This window comes from Ptychodera flava, chromosome 14, assembly GCF_041260155.1.
Source record: "Ptychodera flava strain L36383 chromosome 14, AS_Pfla_20210202, whole genome shotgun sequence".
NCBI lineage: Eukaryota > Metazoa > Hemichordata > Enteropneusta > Ptychoderidae > Ptychodera > Ptychodera flava.
Genome location: NC_091941.1, coordinates 5,069,392 through 5,086,150, shown reverse-complemented (window position 1 = coordinate 5,086,150; position 16,759 = coordinate 5,069,392). Strand labels below are relative to the sequence as shown.

General features: G+C 38.0%; 2 protein-coding genes across 7 annotated transcripts in view; both read right to left on the bottom strand.

Moving 5' to 3' along the window:
• Window positions 1–5,675, bottom strand: part of LOC139149048 (cyclin-dependent kinase-like 1) — a 47,951-nt gene extending 42,276 nt beyond the window's left edge. The window contains exon 1 of one of the 3 annotated variants that reach the window (XR_011556069.1): window positions 5,431–5,618. The gene's annotated coding sequence lies outside the window, so the exon portion shown is untranslated. Of the gene's footprint in view, window positions 1–5,430 lie in introns of all 3 variants that reach the window. The other 2 variants (XM_070720567.1, XM_070720563.1) reach the window with 2 other exon arrangements.
• A 6,171-nt stretch (window positions 5,676–11,846) lies between these two features.
• LOC139149047 (mitogen-activated protein kinase kinase kinase kinase 3-like) overlaps window positions 11,847–16,759 on the bottom strand; it is a 49,578-nt gene continuing 44,665 nt past the window's right edge. For all 4 annotated transcript variants that reach the window (XM_070720558.1, XM_070720560.1, XM_070720559.1 and 1 more), the window contains one exon: window positions 11,847–16,666. In XM_070720558.1, the coding sequence (XP_070576659.1) occupies window positions 16,523–16,666 (144 nt within the window). In that variant the 3' untranslated portion in view covers window positions 11,847–16,522. The remainder of the gene's footprint in view (window positions 16,667–16,759) is intronic.

Below are 16,759 nucleotides of genomic sequence, written 5' to 3'. Positions count from 1 at the left end.
ACATCCGGGATCATATTTCTACAGTTTTACAGCATTTCGCATGTTAACGATTCCTTGATAAAGGTTCACTGTGCAGCTTCATCTTGTGAACTCAGGCTCAGGCTTCTCAATTCGTCCTATGATAATGGATCGGAGTAAAAGAAAACGTATAATCATACTAGAGAGGCAAAACTATAAATGTCCATTTGGTAGCTCTGATCTAACAATATGACATGATCATTCGTATTTTTATCGATGCTTCAATTTCGATACTCTGTTTCTCATAATTGCCGGTCCAACTGTCTGTCGACAGTCGCTTTGAACTGAAATTGATGACAGTACAGGCAGTGTATATGTCTGTGAATTCCAATTTTGTGTTTCTATCCGGGATAGCTTGAACTGTATATCTGTGAAAGGTGGGGTTGAGCAACAGAATGCTGAAGTACATAACTCGTGGCAAGATCCACGACAAACGGTTAAGGACAAACATATGTAAGGAGTAACTGTTTTCATTAAGTGTTTGACATCCAAATGTCTAAACCAACATCAATATTATCATTTTGCGAGAACCAATATTTTCCAGCTGTTCGCTTAACTAACGAGTAGAAAAAACTATTGCCCTTTACTTATTCTGGCACTCTGTTACACTTTCCTGCATGCAATGCGTTTAGAGTGGAGGCCGGCGCTTTCACAGAAGACCTGACGGGCTGTAGGCTAGTTAAAGGTTGTACCATTCCCATCCACAAAACAGCATTCAGTGAAATCAAACACAGTGTATTGACTGCTCTACGTTATAAGGCAACTGACTGTATGGTGTTGTAAGATTTCTACAGCTGTAGAGTTTTATAGGTATTCTTTAGTCATTGTCCACATTCCTCTCTGTACAAAGATACTGAGGTGATTTAAAGTCATCTGAATTACTTGCTGCCATTTGAACATATTTGCGGCGCGTCAGATTAGAGTGTAGAACAACGTTGCTATAGTAATCAACCACAAAATACGGATACAGATGCAACGACATGAAATCGTGCTTGATGGAAGCAAATAGTAACAAGAATTGTTTACTGAACAATAATAAACATTGCGTGTTGCTGATTTTCAATGTTACCTTGGTTTAATGGCAATGGAGAGAGTGTTACTAACGTCGACGATCACTTCAAAACGGGAACAAGACTTGGGAAATACACAGACGTAGCGGTTCACAAATGAGAAGGGTGGATGAGAGACATCGTTTAGGAATGTAAATAAAGAACAGAACCGGATCTTCACTTCTGATAAATGATCTCTCTTGTCAATAAAACACTTAATGAATTTTTGAAAATTACAGGTCGGAAATGGTGCATCATATTTTTTCCATCTTTGATATTTTTGTTGTACGGAAATTGACATCCTGGTGATAGCAATTGTATAAACTTTGGTATACTTGGGAATGCGCTGCTATACTTTTAACAGCGTCCCTAATTTATTGGCATCGGCTGCAACGAAACATTGACCTGACTAGGTTACACTGCCTAGCAAAACTCTTGGATGAGGTATCGATAAGCGCTGGTATGCGTTAGCTTATTCTTTATTAAATAACCAGCAACGACCGAAACAAATCGTCGTTTTAATTGATGATGACTGTTGCTAAGGTCATGGATTTGACCTTTCAAATACTGGAAGATTCATCAATCTGGGCTAGTTTGCAGCTATGGGGTAGCTTCTATGTTAGTGAGAATGAGATAAACTTTGGTTAAATTCAATATCTCTGAATGTATTTAAAGGTTCTACGGTAATAGTTACATCCAGAAATAAGTCACGCATTAACAGACAGTGTATAGAGACCCTGACAAAATTATTAAAGTCTTGAATGAAAACTGTGTTGCGACCCTTCCAAGAAAGACACTGACCCAAGGCAGTTTAGACATGCATATCTTGTTTCGGCGAAACAAAGAGTTCAGTCAATCTTTGACGTCAAGGTAAAGGTAAACAATTCAGGATTTCCTGAAGTTCGCATCTGCTCTTGACAGAGATGCAAACAGTAACGTCAAATGTAAACTTACTGAAGGGTAAATGGCAACCTTTGAAATACTTTACGTACTTCTAAATTTGCATATTTGAAGAAAACAATCTATTTTATACGAACGAAAAGGAAAACAAACCGTCTCAAAATTTGTTTACCTTTCTTGAATTACCAAATGACAAATCAAAAACGAGTGATTTTTCTAGTTGTTTCGCAGCACTGCTCACAAATTAACTTTAAAGGTGTCCAAACAATGTCCAAGGATACACACTGGTGATTCATATGTTCAAGTGACCTTAATTACCATTAACTTTCCTTTCAGTTTTTTGCACGCTTTCATTGTATTTTCTCTATCAATATTGTTTTCCTGTCGATTGATTTTCTGCTAGTCACCTAAAATCTACGTGAATGGTCGATTTGGTGTTTTCTATGTTCCTAACCATCGGGCGATTCTATCTCCAAAACTCAGTCATGTCCCTCGACAGATAATTAACATAGTTAAGCGCTTCTCTAAAACCATTTCCCGTCCACATTAACTCGATTTATAGAGCGTTCTTTCCATCTTAAAAACACACAAAACACTCAAAACACTGTAAAACACTAAAAATCGTACACAGAAACGCAATCAGGCTAAATACAAGTCGGAAATGGAGATTTAAAAATATCAGTGGATGAAGGTGATTAACACTCATCAAGAGATAACTAAATTACAAAACCAATATAAACGTAACTATGCAATGAACCCCTGCAAAGACTGGAATTCCGTCAGTTGGCTACACAGCTTACAAGATAAGTTTTGAGTTCAATTCATTCATATTACTTTAGACTTTTCTGTCTTGCACCGATAGAATTACGAAGTGAGGGGACTCAACAAAGCCCAATCATTCATTCTGTTAAAATAACGTTGTACAATCAGATCATGACTTACATATCATATAAACTTGTCGTCGTTCCAGGGATCAATATTCAATAAAGCCTCAAAATCATAATTTGGCAAAGATTCATGTATATTGTCCCCTTTACATGTAATAGTCGTTATCACGGCTGGCAAAGTTGGTAACAATTATGTAGTTTGGGCTTTATCATATCAATACCATACTATAATAAGTGTAGACTGCCGTTGCTTGTTTAACCATTTATTTTCTCCATTCATAACTCAGATTTAATTTAAAATGGTCTTCGTCTTGATTTTGTTGGATAATTTTCTTCTCAACATTTCTTCGAAACCCATCAAGTTTTTTCGACATCTCAGAGTGTCAATGGCTAATGGTGGGTGAAAAGGACACCGCTTCATCTCTGCATGGCGCCAAACTCTTTTTCTTTGAATTGGACCTGTCATCGTGTTTGGACTGCACAACTGTGTCGATTTTCTACATCTATTCTCAATTTGAAAGCCTCTTGACATTCCCTCCCACCTCATTGAAATTTCCCACTACTCTGACAGAGCATACCTCCCCGCCAGACACATGACTGATTCGCTGCCATTAGTCCAAGAATGCAACAACAATCATGGAGTCTTACAAACCGTCAAACGCTCCCATCTGAACTGTATGGTTCACAATTGAATCTATTCTTAGGTGAGAATGAGCAACGCTGACAAATCTCGTGTTCTCTTGATGCCAAGGGGGTCATGTGACGACTTTACAAAATTAATCACATTGCCTTGATTCGAGACACGCAGAAACAGACAATTTAGAAAAATGTGAACTGCCTCCTACCTCACCCTTTTACCATAGAAACCCTTTCGGCTAATCTAGGTAAGGAACGGAACTATCAAATCGAATACCTAACACTTGGCGGTAATTTTAAGGTTTGGTATATGGTACACAGGTACAGCCAACTGGTAAATTCGGTCAACTTTACAAAATCATCACGAACAGGTTTCAAAGGCTCATATACTGGTTTTACATATTTTTGACCTTTACCTTAAAATTGGGGTGGGGGGGGGGTGGGGTGGAGCTTTTCGTAACTGCCCTTTCCCCAAAACACTGGCCTTCCCCCATGTAATTTCTGTCCAGTCCCTTAGAGGGGGAGGGGTTTTCAAAATTATAGCAAGTCAGGAGGGGTGCACTTGAACCCATTTAGAGTTTATTAGGCGGGGGGGGGGCATTTGAAAAAATCAGACAACTGTTTTGTGCAAACATTTTTGAAGGGTCATGGAATTTCACGCATGCCTTTGAGGGAGGGTTACCATATGTTGCCCAACTATTAGAAGGCAAGATGTGGCCGATATAATCCAAAAATATGACATCATCATACACGGAAGTCTATTGGGCAAACTATCAACAATTTTCGCCTAAAACAAGCTATATCTGTACATTTATATATGTTTGATAATTTATGTAAATGTACTCTGCTTGAAGTGGGAGGTAAAAAGTGCATGTGTGTACAAGAACTTTGATATTTGGATTTCATCATAAATGCTGATTCACTATACATGGTAGTCAATGTGGTAACCATGAACAATATTTTTCCAATATAAAACTATAATATCTGTGCAGGTAAATAATTCAGCTATTGTCCCGTTTGCGATCACATAAGAAAGGTTTGGAAACAGGATGACTTCCCTCACCTGTCAGGAAACTGAACATAACATATTGTATAAAAGGGACATTAGCTGTACGTTTCGCCAAATATGTATGTTTTGTTCTGTGTATCAACAGTAGTTTCTTGTTCTACTCCCCACAGCATTGTAGAATAGCAAATATTCTGTTTGACAAACACTCTGTATATGCAAGTGTAAAGACCGTAATCATTGTTATCGATGAAAAATGAATTCTAGTCCGGACTCGAAAGCAATTTTAAACAATAACAATGCTGACTGTACATAAACTCGACTTTTCATCACAAGAAACTGCAGTGGATACACAAAACAAAACCATCAAAATTAGCCAAACGTTACAGCTATAAATTGACAACCCAACACATATTTCATATCAATCAGAGACAGTTTTGTTTCGAATCCTCCCTCTAATTTCCCAAATCTTTTCAAATGCCCCAACATACCCTTGATATTTTCAAATCCCCCCCCCCCGCCGAGGTGTTTGTGAATGCAGCCTAATTTTCCCTGAAGTTCTATCAACTGTGGCATTCACCTCCCTCTATCTGTTTTCCGGTATCCGTTGCCAGAAATTTTCTCCCCACACACAGTAAAAACTGAAATTCCTTCCCCGCCTAGTGTAAAAATTGACTTTTTTCTCCCTGTCCCTTGCTAACACATTCTTTGCACGAACAGCTTCGTTGGTTGCACTTCGATACAGTAGAGTGTAATTTCTATCCATTTGATATTTACGTCAGCATTAAACTTGTTGCCAAGCTAGTACTGTACCGGATGTAGCGACAGTGTCATGTCGTGACATGTGAAACTAACAAATATCATAAATTTGCTAAACGGATTCAGATAGCATGACAAATACCTTTTACAACATCGACACAATGATTGCGCTTACCTTGGATGATTTCCGGTAAAAATAATGGAGGAAGAAGCAGCAGATTGATAACAACAGCCAACCAATTAAATAGAAGTCTGTGCTGGTGAAATCTAGAAATCTGATTTTAATCAGACTGATTGAAGCCGTACCACGACAAGAGGTGGGGGAGAATAGAAACAGCATCCGGATCCCGTACATCCGGGTCACGGATCATGCAGAATAATTGATAAGAAAATGCACGCCTACAGCGTTATTCTTTGAACACCAATGACCGTACTTCGGAGAGCCTCTTGCATATTGAACTATACTGACAGAAATAAAGAGCAATGGATGAAGTTAAAGAGGAGAAACGAGATCCAATCATGATGGACAGAAAGACGTCGAGAAAAAGATGCAGAAGCAACACAACAAAACAAGACGGATATTAATGAGGGAGATAAGAGAGTTCACTACTTTTGTTTTATATTAATGTAGTTTCTTGTTCTACTTTCCAAGGCATGTTGTGATTCAAAGGTTTACATCTTGTCAACTCAACCTGTAGGCCTACATGTTAAACTGTATTGTTGGCAAGTGAATTCTGGTCTAAAATACAATTGTAAACAATAACAGTACACGTATACATGCTGAATAGTGGGCATTTTAATATGCTATGGTGAGTACGACAAGAACTTGCATTTGACTTATGAAACAAAACTTTGTGAAAATATCATCAAAAGCTACAGTTGGTTTCCCTTTACCCTTTTCACTCCCATTTCCCTCTCTAGATGTCCAACTTTACGATGGATGCGACGAGATGAATTACAGAACTGAAGTGCAATACTAGATGTAGAGACGAACCACCAGTATGCCACGCGTTGCTGAAACTTTTTCAGTCTGTAAGAGCCGATGTTGTACTCGGCTCACCAAAACGTTTTACCACGGCTGGTTCAAGTATCCACAGGATGTCTTTTACCGCAAAGGGGAATTAATCATTTGCCAATTAGGTTTTCAACATATCAAATATCTATTTGATTATTAGACATTGATCAATTAATGTTCTCATCTAATTAATTGCGCAATCGATCAGTCAAGGATAAGTGACAAACACAAGTAGTAAGAAAGTAAGTTATTAATAAATCAATGTGAAACATGCAGATCCAACATGACGCAGTTGTCAGTGTCGTCGATTTGTTTAATTTGTTACATTATGTTTCTATTGTCTTGAGATGAATGTGATTTCTGTGTCTATAGGCCAGATAGTGACTCGATGGAGAGAGTCAATTTCTCGTTGATCCTCCAAAGCACCTCCCCTCTGATCATGGTTTCTTGACCTATTACATGATGCGGTGTATAGATGGCAGGAAAACAATGGCCACTCAGTATAGCATCTAGCTTTTGTAGCATTTTCTTAACCGTCTGAAAGTGTTAAACAGTTATAAAACATCAAAAAGCAGTGCACCTTCAATTGGATTTTGACATCACCCCTACCCCATAGGTGCTAGTAAAGTCCAGCGCCTGTAGAAGTATTGTCTTTACTGCATTACTATAGGCACTCGACTTCACAAGCCCCCCCCCCTCCTCCCCCCATGGATTAGTTGTACTGACACTGGATTTTGCCCTAGACAACGGTGGCAGCTGTCTGCCATGACATTATTCCTGGCAAACAACCTGACATACATGTAGGTACGGGTCATGGTTGCGATAGCATATATGACGCACGAACAGGATACGTCTACTTTGGGGCAGGTAACCTGTCAAGCCAGTGTGAACAGGCATGGACAAAATCGACGGGGATACTCAAAGAATGTGGTTACAAATTTTACTCTCCGCAGGGATATTTGAGACGGCTTTGCACGGAACACTAAACGATTAAAATAACATAATATAACCGGGACTAATAAAATAGGATTTATGTCGATTTTCGTGTCACTTCCTAAAAACATGCTCTTGATGTTTCAAAAGCACGTTAACTTTATGGGCGTGTTATGTCTTGGTCAGATTATATTTTCGAACTTTCGGCTCACCGTTCAATATGAACGGTAGAGTGATATACCAGATGCATGGAAGCAAAGTATGTGATTATACGTAAGTGACCCAAAAGCTTTCTTTAAGGTCTAAATCGCCTGATAGTAAGCCAAGAAGGGTGGAAAAGTACTCAAATTGCCTATGATGAAGTCGTATAGATCGCTTCTAGGGACATGCATTGCTGTCGTAGGACCCGGTTTCTATCGCATAAGGCCGGCCATGATAGGGGTGACTGATTGCTCAAATACCATATCAGGAAACCGACCACACCTATAATCAGCTTTGTCATCGTGAATTACATTTACAAAAGGGGTGGATTATTTGTGATATCCTTGGGAACATAACTACCAAACATAGAAAGCGCCCGAATGGCCATTGATGGTGTGTGCTTCAAAGAAATATGTAAAAGATGTAAAATGAACAACTTATATCTTGCTAGTTTGAAATCAACTGATTAGTGGTACTGAAAAGAAAATCGTGATATTGAATTGTAAGGGATCACATATAATGAAAAACTTTCAGATTTTGTGATTAAAATAATGTGAGTATTTTTCAGGAAATCGCACACCCTACAAAAAGTGGTAGTAATCTCGATGGATGGGTCCGAATAAGAGCAGAGCATTTTCTGAATTAGAGAGGCAGCTAAACCGCTTTAAATTTCACTTTCAAACAAAGAAACACGGGGAAGCGGGATGGGGGAGAGGTGTCATCCACAAAGAGTCTCTAGTTATGTTTTCTGGTAGTCTAATTTACGGGAAAATCAAAAGTTCAGACTGACTTTGAATCTTCCGTCAGAAGTCAATATTTTGAGCAACTTCAGTATCCTTGGAAACAAATGTACTACACATAAAATAAATAGTAGGGTGGTAGGGTTTACAAAATTTAATATCTTGTTTATAAAGTTAATGCTTAGATTTTTTTACTTGACACCCGTTCTCGCACAGGTGCTAGGGAAGGCGAAAGAAGTGTAGTAAAGTACTGCAGTACTGTAGACGCTAGCCTTCCGAGCACACTTGGGCGTGTGCTAGTGTGCAGTACTGTATGAACGATGTTGAAGACGGTTGTCGGGGGGGGGGTAGGGGTAGGGGTGACGACTTTTTCAACAATGTTAGTGGAACGCGTGCCAGAGGCTAGGCCGCTATTTTGTCGATCTTCAGAACTCCGTATTCTAGCACATGCATGCTGAATCAATGACGCGATACATCTGTTAGGTAACTTGTACCACTGCCAAAACTTGTCTAGAACGTCTCCGTATGGTATCCAATAGTAAAACGAAGGAGGGATTTTATCTAGACAATGCCAAAACAGACGCTGGTGCATCTTAACATCTTTCTGCTTATGTATGATTGTTGACTTTTTAATTTTCGAGGCATGTGGTGATTTTTTTTCGTACATTGTGGCTAAAGTTAACCCTAAAATAGTTTTGCCGTCCTCATCCAATCTGTTAGACTGAAAGATCCGTCGCTTGAGGACGCTCCCTACGCTCCCTTCCTCTTTCGTTTTGAAAAAAGATAAATTTATTTATTTCAACAAGGTCACAAATAAAACAAATCTACATAACTGTGAATGCGTTAAAATTACAATGCAACTTGTCTGAAAAAACAAAAAATCAGTCATCTAACTACAAAGATCATCATAAAAATGCATTCTGGATGCCATTCTTCTCCTTCAAGTCTTACAAGGCTTGAAAACTTCGCTCCCTTCCTCTTAGGAAGGGGGACCGCAGAGAGCGCCCTCGAGCGACGGATCTTCCAGTCTACCTTGCTTATCAAGAATTTGAAATTCTCCCTTCAGAGGGCGCCCTATACAGAGCGAGCAAGAGAGAGAGAGAGAGAGAGAGAGAGAGAGAGAGAGAGAGAGAGAGAGAGAGAGAGAGAGAGAGAGAGCAACATTCACAGTTATGTAGATTTGTTTTATTTGTGACTATGTTGAAATAAATTTATCTTTTTCAAAGAGAGAGAGAGAGAGAGAGAGAGAGAGAGAGAGAGAGAGAGAGAGAGAGAGAGAGAGAGAGAGAGAGAGAGAGAGAGAGAGGTTATCTATATCTCTTGGCTATTATTTTCTCCATGTCGATTTCAATGTCTACTTTAACTTCAGTCTTGGTCTCATCGAGAGCAAGAAGTCTCTGATTAGTAGTTTTGTAAATTATAATTACTGGTCATCCCTAATTGGACTCTTTAGAAAAGTTATGATGTAATTTTAGTATTTTTATTACCCTTTTCGATTCATTGCCTTGTTGTTTGACATGGGTCTATGTTTGCCAGAAATAAAGATAATAACAGTGTCCACAACAGATTTTACAGGCTTATGCTGAATAACTTAGGGCTCAATCAAAACAAAACAAAACAAAGGATTTGGCGTAAAAAATAACATAAAGAACAAAGAAAATCTGTTCCATGAAAAACGGTCAAACTTTAAAATAACAATAGTAAAGTAGGTCAGTCTTCAATCCTAAGTGATACAATTGTTACCTGTGAATATCTCATACTTTATTTGTAAGGGAGTGTACAGTTATTATAGACGGGGTGGGCCCGCAAAGTCGACTTGCACCTCCATCAAAATAACAGAACCCCACCCACTAAAAAACGTTTGATGACCCACTCAGAAGATGATAAAATATTGATGACCCCATATTGCTTGAGGAAATTATGATATTTCAATATTTTAGTTCTTTGTGTAAAAGTTACAGTAACTCTGACTTCTGAAGTGTTTTCAGTATTTTTGTTCCACGTATTAACTACAGTCTCTTGGACTTCCTATAGCATTTGATAACACCCGTGTCATCAAGTGCAACTTGTCAATGTGTCATGTGCTTCAATTGTTATCGTTGAAAACTGAACTTGAAGTCTGGACCTGAATTTGATTATCAACATTAACAGTGCAGGACACAAAATATACAGTCAACATCAACAACCTGAGTACTGGGTATTTCATTATGCTGGTGACATATTTAACAGAAACCAAAAAAACAATTGTCAAAAGTTACAGTTTCTGGGTGTTTACACATACATTGCAATCAGCATTGTTTAGTTTGGAATCGCAGTATGTGGATACATTTATTTACAGTTTATTTTAAGCTAGAATTAAATTAAATTGCTATAAAATCAAATGGCTGCTATCTGTACACATGTATGCCTTGTATTCGAAAACATCAATAATATCATAGTTTTGCATAGTATGGGCGCAGTTATCAGTAAGCGTGCATCACACAGCTTATTGGTTCTAAACTATTTACCATAAGACTGTTTATACTGGAATCTCAAATGCTATATTTCAGTAAATAATCCAGAATCATCTTTATTTCCTGGAATGCTTTTGTACACTGAAACAAGGCTTTTTGACAGGGTGGAAAGTTTTGAAAATCAAGTGACCCCTCCCCTTTGCAGTTTTCAATTTTAGGTTAGCTGCCCACCCCGGCTATAATAGTCGCGCCAGCGGCTTACTGACTACGCATGCGCTTATTCATAATATACTATGCGAGTAACCGGAAGTGTACCCTTCTTTCATGGGCGCCGCCATGGTTTTTTTTTGAGTACTCGTAAATAAACAAAAACGAAACAAATTACTATTATATAACATGCCTTTTATAAAATATACCTCTTTTATTAGCCAGTAAATGTTATTATGCACCTTGTCGCTGATACAAAATATCGTTAATATAGATAAAGGGAGAAAACTGTCGTGCATATGAACGGGGGGGGGGGGGGGGGGGGGGGGGGGGGGGCATACGCAAAGAATGCTGGGATTGAATTATAGAAGAGCGCCCCCTGTGTCAATAATTAGATTCAAAAATTGCCAGTTTTTTAGACGGAACGCTATAGTTTTCAGCTTGCAAGTGGAAGGTGGGCAGTGCGGTTACCATTGCAATGATAATGATTGCATAATACGTCCCTTATTTATCGCAATAGGCTGTTTATCATTGTAAAAATTGCCAATTTTTGTCCAAAATTTTTACACGCTACAGAAAATCTATACCTGCCCTGCTGCAGGGTTTGACGTCGTGTACGTACGTGAACTGCTTTCATCAGAGGGAAACTGGGCATAGTTGTCATATAAACGTTTATGAAGTAACAATTACAGTTTATCATGAATCAATACAAATAACATTGCCAATCTTTAATAACCCCTGGCGCGACACCAAGGGCTGAGCCCTATATAATAATAACTGAATGCTCCCTAAAAGCAGGTGATGATTTTGAGGCAAAATTTTCAAACCTAGTGAGATTTTAACATCAAGACAAGCACCATTGGCCTCCCTTTTGTAGTAACAAGCATGCATATACTGTATATAGTTCACTCCCATTCCTGTAGTGGTTTGCTTTATTTACATACAGTAATTTTGGCACTATTTTTCACACTGTTTGTGGACTATCTGGGTAACTTTAGGAATAAAATTTCAACTTTTCGAGAAAAGATGGACAGACAACATATTATATTGAGCAACCCATCGGGTTGGCCATTTTTACTTCATTCAGAACGTTAATATACAAAAGGATTAAAAATAATACTGTGATTGAAAAAAAAAGAAGAAATCACTTAAGCATGTCTCTAACCATTTACACAATTTGAAATGTAACAAACAAGGGGAACATTATCGAAGAAAATTTTCATTTGTTGAGTTTGCACTACAGTGATTTAAACAAAAAAACTTCCGTATTTAAAAACACTGGATACTTTAACAGCAAGTTGGTCTGTACAATACATTACACACTTAAAATTCAGTACACTTTATATAATAAAGAGATTGTTTTTTTCATCTGTACTGTAACCACCTTAAACACTGTGTAGATACTATTTCTGTTTTCTTGTTTCAAAAAAGGTGATAGGTATGTTTGGCAGAGGTGAAAGGTCGGTGCATATCTTTCACAAATTTGGTACAATCCCCATTTTTGTGCCATGGTTGGACCTATGTACAGTTAAAGGGGGAATGGTTATAGACTGCTTGGATAAAATCTTTGCCTGCCTGCAAGGGATATTGTTTTAGTCACTGATGTCACTTGGGTAGGTCAAGTATAAACAGAATCAATTTCTTTACAATCTTTGACTTTCATTTCATTTTCACACACGCATTAATGCAAAATATATACCAGAATATTTCAAAGATTCTAAAATCAACATGCCTGATGATATATTCTGGAAAAAATTACATTAAATTATACTTTTATGACATGCTAAATATGGAAATGAACTCAGAAATTCTTTGAGGCAGCATCATATACAGATGACAGTACTTGTAAAGAAAGAGAGAGACAGTTCAATCATGCAACAAACAACACAATGTGATCATGTGAACCATGTCAACAAAGATCTACAGGGTCCTTGCAGGATTTACTCAACTTTCCAAAAACTGATCTCTCTTGTAAGTGTACATTCCCTTCTGAGGAAAATTAAAATACATTGTGATTTAGAAATGCAGATGTGTCAAAACTTTACAAGATGAAACTCAGAAGGCATCAATGTTTACGTTGCTGATGTGCGTTCAACCGACAGTATCCTGACCTAGACTCATTCATTGGCGTGATGTTAGCTTCTCTATTCTCTGAGTGAGGCTCAGATCAGTCAGCAAATCAATGCTAGTGGCAAGGACCTGTACTCTTGTTGAAATACTATAAACCTAAGGGGCTGTGGATCATTAAAACATGTGTCCGACAAACAAAACATTGTGTTTGTGGGCAGGGAAGAAGGCTGTGCACATTTTTTGCACTAAAATTTGATCTGTAATTTGACAGCTTCCAATAGTATACTACTGTATCACAATAGGTTCTGATGTGTCAGATTACGCTAAATAGTAATACTTCTCTCACTCAGATAAGTTCAGCAAGAATTGAAAGTCTAAAGGGAAACAAGGTTTCCTCTCATTCATTCACCACCTCTATTGTTGAGGTCAAATGCAACTAGTTTCATTGTGCATGGTTTAATTATCCATGGTCAGAAAAACAAAACTTGAAACTTATTTTGAAAAATATGAACAAAAAGACGACTTGTGCACTGATCTTCCATCTTCCCAGTATTGATGATTTAATTGAATGGAGAGAATCAGACTTTTCTCATTCAAAATTTCCTGCACTTGAAGATGACCCTGATTATAATTTTTATCCTTACGCTCTTACACATCTGTGCTATGACCACTGCAGTAACTGAAATGTCTTAGGAATATTCCATGCCATTTACAGTTACACAAGACAATATTGCATAAGACGATAAGTTTTTTCATGAAATAAGAATTGCAAGAGACTGTGATAAAAGGAGGTCATTAAGAATATACAGAATGAATGTCTGCATACAAAATAAAAATGTGGCAAATGAAAGCATGTTCTCCACTTCTTTTCAGACGCAAAAAAGCAATATAATAAACCAAAATCAAAAATAATATGAAACTGAATAATTCATTAATCCTGGTAAGACGTACACTCAATCCCATCTCAAAAGTACACGGTGTCAAATTCATGTGATATTAAGACTTTCAGGTCGGACTTTCTGGTAACTTACCAGAGCTACCCATACATATAGGGGTTAGACCTGTAAGGGTTAAGAGTTAATCATTGTGAGTTCAACAAAGGTTAGACTTTGTGACTGATTAAGACTTCAGTGTGCTTTAACAAATTAACAAACTTTGCAGTCTGTCTCTACAGGACGGCTTGTTAGAGTTCATGCAGCAGTCCCACTTACAGGCAACATTTTAACCCCTTCACTATCCACATTTGTTGACAGTGATGTGGTTGGACTCATACACTATACAGGGGAATGAGGTGTTAGGGAAATAAATATTCAGTTGCAAGGTAACCTTGACCATTGCAGGCTGCCATTTTTTATACAATCACTGAAAAGATTTAGCAGTATTGCTACTTAGTGTTCAGATTACTGTCCTTCTGCCAAAGTGTCGCAACGATGGTAACAGTAATTCAACAAGCGTTGAGTATAAACTTCACTTCCAAGCTAGAATTCTTTCATGCTTTTATCAGGAAATGCTCCAGAAAATGAAAACAGAATCACCTGTTTTGAAAAAAATTGTAGCAAAAAATTTCACATTGGTTTCTGCAAACAGCATTAAAAAACTCTCAGATGGTTCAAATAATTTCTTTCAGCTTCAAACTGGTTTGGTACACTTAGGATGATGTTGGAACTATCACATAGATTATTGTTGAAAAATAAAACGGTTATCTGGAGAATAACATGCAACAGCTAAAAAAGAAATGACAATTTGAAAAATTAATGTGGAAGACCCTATAACCCTCAACTGACAACCACATTTCCTGGGATAAACATATATTTCATGTACACTGACCATTTTGGTGATTGTAAGTACAAAATAACTTAGAATGTCCAGCCACAAATGGCTTTGCATAATCTTTGTCATGGACAAAAAATAATCACAGCTATGAAGAGATGATCATGAGCGTATGTCTTCATTGTTGCATCAACCAGATATTCAACCATAAATCTACTTTTGCACCCCTAGCTTGTCTGCTATTGAAAATGAACCCTGCCCCATACAGGTTGTGAACTTGCTACTTTCCAAAACCACACACAACATGGTATATGTGAAGAGTTTATGATGCTGTTGTGCATATGGGAGCTTCCATTCTCTTGAAAGGGGACAGAGATAGACACAAATTCCCCAGACAGCTGCTCAGACGTTGAGAGAGGCTCTCAAACAAGTACATGTTTTACTATAGAGATATACTGAGACATCTCAAATATGGCAGTACAGAAGGTGGATGCGTGGCACAATGCATGGAAAGGTGTGACATATTGCAAAGACAGAGAGAAATCTTCATACATGGAAGAAAAGTCAACAGCTTCTTAACCTTTTTACTCTGCAACCATTTTCTCAATTGTGATACACAGAAAGGAAGTGGTTGAACAGCTTTGGTTAGAGTTTGGTAAAAATTTGGCGAACAGACAACACAGTGACGACCACTGCAGCACTTTGGGAAATCAATGGAATGGCTGGAAAAGTGGAAGCTATTGTGATCAATGTTTGGTCACTCTCAGGCAATGACTTCAACTGTCGTCGACCGTAATGACTGTGATATTTTAAACTGTCACTGCATCATTGGTGTTTACAGAAAATAGTGTTTGACTAGTGGTGTGATTTTTAACCAAATAACATGTTTTGTCTGGTCATTACTCAAAATGTCCTTGTGAAATTCCAACAACAAATTGGTTGATGCACAGACTGACCTCAGGACATATGATGAATGGCATGTTAGACAGTCACATCTACCAGGGTAGGACCAGTCATGAGTGGTGACATTTGACCTCTAAACCTCCAGTCTGATCCATGCACATAATCACACAAATTTTTCATTGAGTAACAAAAAGTCAAATGCAAGTAAGAATATTTCGAGCCTTTATCAATTCGGCAACGACTCAAAGATTGGGACCTGTACTACGCGAAAGATCTGCCCTTTTATTGCACTTTGCCTCTGCATGATGCAAACTGTACAATAACATTTCAGACTATCAACGGGGGCGCTATCCTCCTGTGTGTTTGTGTTTTTCACATGAAGAAGATTGCAGGAGAGTTCTAACATCCTTATAGACTGGTTTGTGATAGATCAATAGAAATATCTTTATTATTTATTTGGTGATGGCTTGTTAAAAAAGGTTACATACAGATTCCTTATATCTCAAGCGGTCAAAATCCTGTTCTGGTTCCTGACTGGTTTTTTTTGGGATCTGCACACAGGTCAAGACTACACACAGTAAAAGTATGGCATATTCCTGTTGAATACAGGCTGCTCAAATGTCCGGTAACTCAGGCAAAATGTGATAAACAGAAACAAAACATTTTTGTACAGTAAAGGTAGTTTTCTCATCGGTCCTGCTGTAAGTATGATCTTGATAAAACATAAATATCTTTTTTCTTCAACGATGAACATCTCTCTTCAGCCTGATTTGGAAACTGAATTCATCTCTTCAGACTTGTCCTTGGCATGAAAAAATCTGATCACCATGCTTGAGACTGCAAAAACTCTAATGGTACAACAACCCTCTGAGAGAAAACAGAGGGATGATGTCCTGTCCTCTTCCAGAAAGAAACACTGGAGAGGTTTCTGATTTATTTGCATGTCCAACACTAGAGGGCGGTAATCTGTTCTGTTCAGTACATGTTTTCATGTCCTGCAAGGATGTAAAGATTTGAGGTCGACGTTGGATCCTCTGTTGGTGTGCTCTGTAGAATTATGACTTTGTCAGATCCTAGCAGTCTGAACATGCGAGTCTTGTCACAGATTTCTTGGGTAACCTGACATGGAGGGAAAGAAAATCACTCATTAGTTCATCTTCTGTGGCCTTAATATGTATGGCACACAGTATGGCTTTTTCCAAATCACAAAGT